This window comes from Platalea leucorodia (genome assembly GCF_965183815.1).
Source record: "Platalea leucorodia genome assembly, chromosome: 4".
NCBI classification, from domain to species: Eukaryota; Metazoa; Chordata; class Aves; order Pelecaniformes; family Threskiornithidae; genus Platalea; species Platalea leucorodia.
In genome coordinates, this window is record NC_138826.1 from 23,833,144 (window position 1) to 23,844,154 (window position 11,011).

General features: G+C 42.6%; 1 protein-coding gene across 1 annotated transcript; it reads left to right on the forward strand.

The window, feature by feature from the left end:
* The first annotated feature begins 391 nt into the window (after positions 1 to 391).
* On the forward strand, positions 392 to 7,571 carry EIF3F (eukaryotic translation initiation factor 3 subunit F). Its single transcript, XM_082310362.1, has 8 exons — positions 392 to 685; positions 781 to 851; positions 1,061 to 1,140; positions 2,232 to 2,369; positions 3,489 to 3,580; positions 3,779 to 3,915; positions 4,055 to 4,168; positions 4,952 to 7,571. Exons 1-8 carry the CDS (start codon positions 397 to 399, stop codon positions 5,027 to 5,029), a joined length of 999 nt encoding a protein of 332 aa, XP_082166488.1. The 5' UTR covers positions 392 to 396; the 3' UTR covers positions 5,030 to 7,571.
* Positions 7,572 to 11,011: the final 3,440 nt, after the last annotated feature.

Sequence of the window (11,011 nt, forward strand, 5' to 3'; positions counted from 1 at the left end):
GCTCTGCGCTGCGCAGACAAGCAGAAACCCCGCCTTCCCCTAACAACCAGGCGCCACAGCCAATAAATAGGCCTTCCCACCCTGACAGACAGACGGTAAGGGCGGTGGCAGCCAATGAGAGAGCAGATAGGCACTGAGGCGCGGGACGCGAGAACCCAATCGAAAAACTCTCCGGCCCCGAGAGGGTGGGAACAAGAGTAAGCTTCAGTCACAGACGGTGCGCTCTTCCTCCAATCAGAGCGTCTTCCCTCATCGCTCTCCCCAGATTGGCTAACACATGGCAGGAGGGCCTTAGCGAACCCCTTTCCCCAATAGGAAGGTAGCACTGCGTGACAGGCGTTCAGACCAGCCAATTATTGCCAGCGCGGACACCCCCCCCCACCTCCCTCTTGCAAAATGGCGGCGACAGCTCCCGCTCCGGCTCCGGCTGCTCCCACGGCCGCCCCGGCGCAGAGCCCGACGGCGGCGCCCGCCGCCCCGGCGGGAAACGCTCCCCCCGCCGCCGCGCCGCCCCCGCCCGCCGCCCCGGCGGCCCCGCCGCCGGCCGCGCCGCTGTCGGCCGCGCTCTCGGGCCCCTTCCCCGGCGGCCGCGTGGTGCGGCTGCACCCGGTCGTGCTGGCCTCCATCGTGGACAGCTTCGAGCGGCGCAACGAGGGCGCGGCGCGGGTCATCGGGACGCTGCTGGGTAAGAGCCGCCGCCCCGCCCCGCCCGCCGCCGGCCTGGGGGCGAGCAGCCCGCCGCCCCCGCGGCGCCCCCCTAACCGCGCTGCCCCCCCGCAGGGACCGTGGACAAGCACTCGGTGGAAGTCACCAACTGCTTCTCCGTCCCTCACAACGAGTCCGAGGATGAGGTAGGGAGCGCGGGACCGCCCGCCGCCCTGCGGCCTCGCCGGGGGCTCCGCCCGGGCTGTGCCGCAGAGCGGTCGGCGGGGCGCGGAGCGGCCCGGGTGCTTCCCTGCGCTCCCTCTGATGGCGGCGTTGGGGCTCGGGCCCCCGTTGTCCTCTGCCAAGGGCTAAGCATCCCTGCACCCAGCTGACTTGGTCCTGTCCCGTTTCTCAGGTGGCAGTCGATATGGAGTTTGCCAAAAACATGTATGAGTTGCACAAGAAGGTGTCTCCTAGCGAGATCATCTTGGGCTGGTAAGTCCTCCTTCTGCAAGAACATGCAAGTAGCTGTGTCGGTCCCTTCAACTACCTGAAACCTTGTCACAGGTTGGGAAGCAGAAGCCCTAGTGCTTGTGACAGTAACGTTGCAACTCTTGTAACAGAGTCAGTTGTAAAGCTGCTGCAATTCATAACAGGAAGACACGGTACAGGAGACTTACAGGGTTTATTTTTATTTATATCTAGAAAAGGTATCACAGAGGAGTGAGGAGTTAGAGAATACTTGCACAGATTTGTTAGAAGAACTTAGCCACCTGTAACAGAACCTGCACCACAGAAGATAACTGGTTAGAAAGAAGGGAGAACACAAAAGAGTAGTTCAAAGTACCGAAGGCCTCAGGAGGAATCAGTGATATCAGCTTGAGCGTCCAGAAGTTCTCTGCTGAGCAAAGGTGGAAGCACTTGTGTGGGGACGCCAAGGAAGATCAGTAGGGTGTTATGGGAAGAGAGGCTGTGTCTGAGTGTGTGGATAGGCAGCTTTATTAGTCTTTTCATGCTTCTCTCATTCTTTGAAATAGCTTAGTTCTGTTCTTGTGGAGCAAACTTCCTCAACAACCTTTTAATGGCACAGCAAACTGCAGGTCTAATGACAGGAGTTTTCCTGTGTATGCGAGAAGCTAATTGCAGAGCAGCTAAAGAGCTAGATTAACAAGCTCTACCTCCTGCAGAGAGGATTGATTTGGGGAAGATCTGCTTGGTTGGTCCAGATTTAGTTGGCATGCTTTGGCTTACACAGAAATCAAGAGTTGGTCCAGAGCATAGTGACAGATAACTGAATCTTGGGCGTCTGATGTCAGCTGTACCAACTCTTTATGGCTGGTACTGCAGCACTGGCCCTGTGCATGTTTCGGGCATGTGTGTGCTCAGCCTGTGATTCCTACAATTCTAGGACAGCTGGTCATAAAACTACAAATTCCCTAGTTAAACCACTTGTATTTTGTATGCTTCTGCAGCCCAATGTTTAGAAATCAGTGTTTTAGGATACAAACCTGCTAAATACCAACAATACCAAACATTGGGCACTTGAATGTTGGAAGAATGCCTCCTCAACATGTGCTCTTTTGAAGGTATGCAACAGGTCATGACATCACGGAACACTCTGTCCTGATCCACGAATATTACAGCCGGGAAGCGCACAATCCAATCCACCTCACGGTGGACACGAGTCTCCAGAATTCACGCATGAGCATTAAAGCCTATGTCAGGTACTCCGGGAGGCTGCATTTCTGGGAGGGGAGCGATCTGAATTACTGAGAGAGACCATGTCAGGGTAACAAGGAATGTAGTGGGCTGCAGTGTCTCATTTTGGAAATATTGTGCAGTAGCTAAAACACAGCAGTGAGCCAGGGATCATGGCTCACCTCCCATTGGAATGTCTTGACCATCATATGTAAGTTGAAAGACCTAACCTTTCATAAGCTGGTACCTTGTTGGGCTGGGGAATTGTGACTTAATTAACAGCGTTCTGAACATCTTCGTGGCATTTCACAGGATTCATATAGCTAGCATTAATGTGACTAACTTCCATCACGCTGTCTGAATGCTAGCCTGTAGTCACTGGGCTTTGTTACTTGGCAGTTTTTATTTATACAGGTTGGAGGATTAGTGCAGTTAAAACATAATTGAAACGGCATCTTCTTGATCAGTCTTTCTTCCCCTTAACCCCTTCCATTTTTATCAATTGATAATGGAGATTAAATATGGAGAAATGAAACTATTCCACCTCACTGTTCTTCCCAGTACTGGCTGAAGAGCTCTCCTCTTTAAGGATAAAACCCCAGCCTTTCTTTGTAGCGGAAGTCTACTGCTTCTTGACTGTGCATCTTCAAAAAGGAAGCTGTTCCATGACACCTTACTTACTTAAAGCATAAAATGAAGTTCAAATACTTTGAATAATAGGAATAATAAAGGTGTTGAGAGTGCTTTGTACTTGAATTTTTGTCATACTTATGTTTGTTCCTGAAGTGATTTCTCAAAGAGCATGGAGTATTTTAGGATAGAAGAATACCTGCTCTATAAGCAAGAAGGAACTGTGGCTAAGAAGATAGTACTTAGCCCTTCACGCTTACATGCTGACAAACTTCAGACCCGCTAGGAATATTCTTGGATGAAAATGAGCAATTAATAGTATGCCAGCACTGATTTCCTGTCCTCAGTTATCCATGGTCTTAATATTGCTGATTTTGGTGAGAATGAGTAACCTACTCATGTTCACACTTCAGTGCTAACAGAGGTCATTGAGATGGAAATCTATTACTTCCTCCCTTAAATACGTCCATGCTGAAAATGGTTTGTTGTTTTGTTTTTGTTTTTGTTTTTTCTAGTGCCCCAATGGGAGTCCCTGGTAAAACTATGGGCGTGATGTTCACACCTCTAACAGTGAAATATGTTTATTATGATACAGAGCGGATAGGAGGTGAATGTTTTCTTCCTGTTTTGGTTATAACCATTGTTGTCACACTGTTTAAATGCTTGTTTTACCCTGGTAAAATGGCCATTCTACTGGGAATTAGACTGTCTTGCTGAAGCTGTCATAAAAGTCTTTGAAAAGTTAAGGATTTAAGCTGTTTTCTGTGGCAGTTGGTTTTTTCACTAATCCTGCTTTTGCTTTCAGTGGACCTTATCATGAAGACTTGTTTTAGCCCTAATCGAGTGATTGGCTTATCCAGTGACTTACAGCAGGTGGGGTCAGCATCCGCCAGGATTCAGGATACCCTGACCATGGTGCTCCAGTATGCGGAGGATGTATTGGTAAGGCCAGCTTTTTCTGAGTCAGCAGATAAGTTTGATGTAGGCTTGTGCATCTTGTTCTTCTTTTTATGTATTCTCGTTCTGGGCCATAAACTTACTGAGTTTTACTCACATCAACGTGTATGTGTCTTATGCTTAGTCTGGCAAAGTGGCTGCTGACAACACTGTCGGGCGATTCCTGATGGATCTTATTAACCAGGTGCCAAAGATTTCACCAGAGGACTTTGAGACAATGTTGAACAGCAATATCAATGTAAGTTCATCATCTAATTTTTTCAGTGTATTGCCAGCAATTTTGAAAATTTGTCATACAGACACAAATTTGTCTGTGATCAAAACAATCTATCTTTTCATACAAACACGTTAATAGAAAATACAGCCCTTTCTTGTCAGTAATTTGATGTTTTAAGAGCTAAAGGTGGATAAAGGAGCTCACCATAATAATCTTGCAAGCAACTGCAAATGAGAGAGTAAGTAAGTTTTAAAGTACTTAGGAATTATGCAAGCCATCTGAAAGCCAGCACCAATTCTTCTTTTAGAATGATTGGATAATATGAATTACCAAGCTTAAAGCAGTAGGGATTTCGAGGATGACTGGTGACTTGCCAGCTTCCTTTGCCTGAGCTGAAGTTCTGTCTCCTTGCGTAACACTTAGGACATGAACAAGGTTTTAGTGTGCTACCTTATTTCTGTAACAGGTTTTTAGAAAGCGAAAGCTAAGTTTCTGGATGTGTTGTTCACCCACAGTCTGCAAGACCAGAACTAATTTTTAATTTTGCTTATACCCTTTGACTTGCCTGGTTAACATGGGTGAACTCAGAGTTAAAATTTCACAAGCAGTGTTTCATATTCTGGGAATACCAAAACCTTCTTCCTGCGAGGGAAGCATTCCTCAGGGTAGGACTTTCAGGACTAACAATATTTCTGGTAGCTGATTGTAAACTGCTTTATAAGTGTTAAAAATTCAACTCCCTAACGGGCTACCATCTTTGTTAATATTTCTGATCACTGTTTTTTTTCTTTTTTCCCCTCTCAGGACCTACTGATGGTAACCTACTTGGCAAACCTCACACAGTCACAGATTGCTCTCAACGAAAAACTTCTGAGTTTATAAAGAAACTCCTGCCACCCTACACTTCAAAGAGTCTGAAGAATGAGCAGATACACTTTTCTAATGTGGTGTTACAAATTTCCTTGGACCGTAATTTAATTACCTAGATGGCTTGGTTTACATCTTTATTTCCATTGCCCTGAAAAATCGCTAACGTGGTTTAGGAAATGAATGGGAACAGCTGCAGTTTAGTTGAGCCCAGTATTTTAAAATGGAATACGTGAATCTTTTGTGCCCTGGGTTTATCTACTTGTATAACAAAATGCAGCTTTATTGTAAGAATGTATTTGAAATAAAAGTTTCATTGCAATGGCAAGAATGGCTTCTGTCCAGAAAAAAACTGTTCTTATTGTATAACGAATCCCCATTTGAAAGAAAGGGGGGATAACATCACATCAGGAAAAGAAAACTAGAGTGGATGCAAGTCAACTCCAATTCTGCAGGCTTCTTTGCGGGCTTTTTTTGCCAACTGTTAAAGCACACTGAAAGCGTGGCTTTTTGTATTGCACATAATATGCTTTTCCATGGAGGACTACAGAATGGTCACTGGTTTATTAGTGGTGTATATGCCCTTCTTCAGCAGGGTACTGACAGATTATGAGACTGAATTCAGTTTACATTATGGTATTTCTATGCATATCTGATCCTTTGGGAAAGGAAAAGCCGGTCAATAGCATTAGGCCCTCCAGGTGAGGCTTCAGAGAATTAAACTAGCAACTGAGTTCATGGTTAAAAAGGCTTGAAAAGCATTTGTAGCTGAACAAGTGTGGCTACTGGAGTTGCCATCTGTGCAAAAAAAAGACAAGAACAGCAAAAGTACACTTCCATGAAGTTCTGAGGTTAAAATTTGGGTGTCACCAAATAGGAATTTTCTGTTTGTGACCCTGTACTGCTGCTAAAAATATGCGAACAGAAACTTCCCATTTTCTCCCCAAAACCTATTTCACGTTAAATGAGTTCTAGCTGAAAGAAAGCCAATACCAATCTGAGCTGTAACAGTCTCAGCTAGTAGCATTACCTTTAGAATTCTGTTCAGCTGTACTGAGGAGGTTTTGCCTAATAGAGTAAAAGTGTCCCTCTTCTACAATGTAACTGTTCCCAGCTAATTACTAATGACTATTTCTGATGCCTCACATCTGTTTCGGTAAATGAATTTGAAATGTTAGAGAAGCCTGGAAAGCCAGTGTTCCCCAAAATAATTTTTGTGCTAATTTGCCAGATAAATCCGAGAATGGGACTTGGGTTACAAATCTGTAGATCCTGTACTGGTTGTTCCAATCTGGAGAATTCCCGCAGTGACAATGCCAAATTCTAATTGCAAGGACAAGGTACATGAAAACTGAAGGTATAGCAAAGATTTTAATCTCTTTGAAAATATTATTCGTGAGCATTAAATAAGTGTTAAAACTTGGCTCTTGTTTTTTATTAGTCTGAATAAAAATGTTTTGTTTTCCCTTCTTTAAACTTAATACTCATAACTAGGCATTTAACTATTATTTCACAAATTTTCAGGTCAAGGTGTTTTTTAAAGTAAGCCTTGAAATAGGTGGAGGAAAAGAGCAAGCAGCAAAGCTGGATAAGTCTCTCAATTACTGCAAAAAAGTTGCAGGGGGGAAAAGCATAATATTCTCTCTCTGATCTCTCCTCTACAGTAAACTCTTGCCATTCCCTGTTAGGAAAACTGATTAAATGTAAGAAGAAAGATTCTAAATGCTCTACAAGTTGAAAATAAGCTGCTATGCACAAAATGCAAAGTTCTGAGAAGAAAGATAAATTTGTGATCATTGATATCGAAAAGGTATTGTGGAATTTGCCAGTTCTTACAAGTACCTGAAGACTAATGAGGATATGTCATAAGGGACTGAGGTTACGTCTTCCTAGGCAGAAAGATTCACTGCAGAGTAGAGGTGTCAGAAGAGCCCACGATCCATAGATTCCGTTGTAGAATTCCAGACAGCACAGTGACATGCTTGGAACTGGAGTAGGAAAAAAGCAGTTGCCCTTTTGAGAACTCTGTATCTGATGCCATCCATTCTGTCCCTTTTTACTGGGCGAACAGCACATTGTGAACCTTACTCTGACTCTGGAATTTGAATGCCTGATTTCAAATTTCAGTGGCCACTCTTATGCAGGACAATATTGCAAACACAAATGTAATGCATCATTTTGCTTAATTGTAAAGCCTGGGCTGTATTATTACCTAGGAGACTGAGGCATTCCTTCTCTGGAGTTTGAAAATCTAGGCAGGCATTCCTAAAGGTATTTTATTTGAATTGTTCCACTTTATGGAAATCTAAAAACATGATGTTCAATAGAAAATCTGGTGGGAAAAGCTTGGGAGTCAAAAAATATCACCAAGGACTTCAAGCTTTAACTTGCTATTGATTTGTAAACCACAGACTTCTTGGATTTATTAGTGGACTTTTTCCTTTTTGTTTGTTTGTTTGTTTGTTTAGGATGCATTGCTCCAAATAACTTTGACAAAATCTAGCTTTAAATAGTCAAGATAAATAGTTCTCTGGGTATGCTTCTCTATACACCATATATTATATTTAGTCATATTAGTGCCCTCACTAATATAATAAAAAACTTTTCTATCCTCTGTGACATGTTCAGCCTTTTTCTTTTCTTAGATGGCTTCTCTGAATGAGTACAACTTCAGTGGACATTACTGTGTTACATGTTTATTTCTGACAATATGTGCATGTTTTCCCAGTAAGTATTAGGCTTTAAAATACCTTGCTTAAATGGCTCTGTTACCAGCTCCTAGCACTCAAGTATTTAATTGCTCAAATGGTAAGATTTTTTTTTTTGTATCCTGGCTCAGTTGAGATGATCTTGGGTTTTTACCTCAGCATGAAGTTCTTCTTAAAAACATCTTTTCCTCAATACACACAACAATATTCAGAACAGAGTTTACTGTTACAACCGATTCCCTTGTTCCCTTTGGGTATATTGTGGACTTAGAAAAGTTGGAGGAATGTATAAAATCAGTCCACCTTGCTGCCTTGGGCCCTTCTCAGACATGTAATCTCAGTCAGCCTCAACAAAGGAACGGAGTTTCGGCAAAGCATCTCTTGGCAGCACAGAGAGGCAATGAAACCTTGTGGTTTTTCAGTGAGCATGGTGACCTCTGACAACCTGCAGTTTAATTAGCATGCAAGACATTATGTTTTGTTCTGACATCTTCCTAGCGTAGTAAGACTGTGCTTGTTCGTATCTTTGAGCAAGTGCCCGTGAAACCCACAAGCACATGAAAATACTCTGTGCTACTTATCAAAATCAATACTTGCAGGATGAATTATCTTTAACAGAAATGCCTTCTTAAAATTGCTGGTAATGCTCCAATATTTCTTAACTGATCAGTCTCAGCAGTAGAAAGGTGGTGGTGTACCACAATGGAAATTGCAGGTACCTGGTGGTAATGAGCTTCCCTGCAAGTGACATTTAGATGATTCTTCAAGAGGTATTAGTGGAGAGGCAGTACACAACCGCCAGGTTTCCTGTGGCTGCTATCAGGTACTTAGGATCAATGTTGCACAGAACAGTTCTGGTGGTGACGGGGACTAGGATTAGAGTAAGATCTAAAGGGAGTCCTCGTGGACTGTATTGTGTTACTGTTAGTTTGCTGGTTCAGTTAAAAAGCAATTGAAATGTGACATTCTAAATTCATGTGACTGAAGAAAAGGGTTAATACTATGTGTTTCGCTGGGTAGGGAAAGAAGTTTGTGCTGCTCATTTGGTGTTTTTAACAGACACTTCATTGTTGCCATCTTCTCTGGTTCTGTGTGTCCACCAATTTTACTTTAGAAGGGGCTTCCTGAATTGCAAATTCAGTTCTGTCCCATCTTGACCAACCATATCTTAAATTCTATTTTAAATATACTTAAATATAACTCCTTTCTCCTTACTAAAGTTCTTATTTCATGCTCTTTCTGGTATTTATACGTAGTCTGTTATAGGTAGCCATCATACTGTAGCCTTCATTTTACTTAGCATTAAGCTTTATCTGCTTTCTTCTGATGCACTGCCTATGCTCTGATCACTTAGCTACCCACTTAAAACTTAACTTTAGTCTTTCTTGAACTTGAGTTGGTAAAGACCATACCCATATCAGCATATAAATCAATGAATATAAGAATACATTAATACTTCCCTGTTATAAATTCCTTGTTTGCCTCCTGGTGTCTGTCATGCAGTGTGATTGAGCACCCTAATCTCTTGCCCCTGCTGTCATTTGCAGCTGAACTCCAATTTGCCAAGAATATTATTAATTTAAATGCATGACCTGGCATTATGACACTTTTTAATTAAAAAATTGTAGATTCACATATTTCTCCTGGTTTGGATTATTCTCAGTATTGGTGATACCTCACAGTTTTGTCAGCAGGTATCATTAGCTTACTCCTAACTTTTGTGCTCTACTCAGTTAAGAAAAGACTTGGAATTGATCCCAGACCAACTTAACAGAATTCTACAAATTCCCTTTTCAACACAGCCTTTGTTCTTTCTTACAAGTTCTTTATCCTTGCTCACGATAATTCCCCTCTTCTGTAGTTTAACTAATTATGGGTTCTTGTCAAGCCTTCCATGGACATCCAAGTTGTTTATACTGGATTCCTCACTTGGAATGTACATTGTGTCAAACTGACCCAGTATGTCCAGTGATTGACCTTTGATAAACCATGTGTTTGGTTGTGAGCCTTGGAAAGTGGAGGTAAGACTAATTGTTCTACATTGTTGAGAATAACAAACTTTTTATTTTGCTATCTGCAATTTGATACTTAAAAGAAAAATCCTTGCTGCCAGACTTACAATTTCACTTGGTGATTATTTCCGTATGCTGGGATGAAGGTCACTAAGTTTGCCTTGTTAGCTGAGTCATTTAAGTTTCTTGGCAGAATACTTAAGTCTGCTACAAAGAGGAAGTAGTGTTTTGGTGTGTGATTTTGTGAACCGGTGGACATATGCCATCTAGATCTAAAAGGCATGGTTTTAATCCTAAGGGTTTTAATCCTAAGGATTAAAAAGTTGATGGTAAAAAACATTGGACATGCACTCTTTTAAGCAATCTACCAGAACAACCTGCTGTTCTCCCTCTGTGCTTTCAGGAAGGGTGAAGCTTCTATTTTTAGTGCGGTTCCACACAGCAGAACTAGAGACCCTGGTGGTAACTCGGGTGTAAGGTTTGTGTGAAATCTTGATGTTTGGACTACAGCGGGCGGAGCCCTAGCATGACTCACTGGGTAGCGACTCTCCTTGAGCAGCTAACCAAACACATGGCTCTTCCTGAAGTGAGCCGAACTTGCTCTGCTCCCTGTGCACAGGGAAGGTTAACTCAACAGCTAACTTTGACTATCTGCATTTTAATTACTGCAGTCACAAGGTAGTGTAACAGGAAAAGTATTTTTAGTACATAATTTAGACTTGGATCACTGCAGTATCCTGTTGGTTTGTTATACTTTGCCCTGTGGTTCAAAGCTGACCAGATCTTGTTGCTTACAACAAACTGTGGGAAAGTGTTTGTGGTTTTTTTTTTTTTTTTTAACTGTCTTGGCTGAAATAGAACATCAAAAGTAATGCTTCATATTAAAGTGGAGAATAATGGTTCAACCAGGATACACAGCACAGAGAAGCAGCAATCCTTTAGTGACCTATGTCACCAACAATAAATTACTGGGAGGGAGGTTTCAGCTCTACTGATAGCACTCAGCACGACTACGTAGTTGAGAGCCAAGTCCCTCCAGACCAGAATTCTGTCCCGTATCATGTCTTAGAAGATGATGTAAGGATATTATAGAAGAGAGGAGCAAGAGTTTGTCTCCCAACTTCACTGAAGTTGAATTTTCTAATAGTGAGAAGTTGCCTTGACTCTGCGTGGGGTTTTAGAAGCTTTCCTAAATGTGCTGACTCTAGCTATAGTAACAAGCCAAGGGATTTCCTTAGAAATAGGGAGTGAAATTAGATGACCACAATGGTTCCATT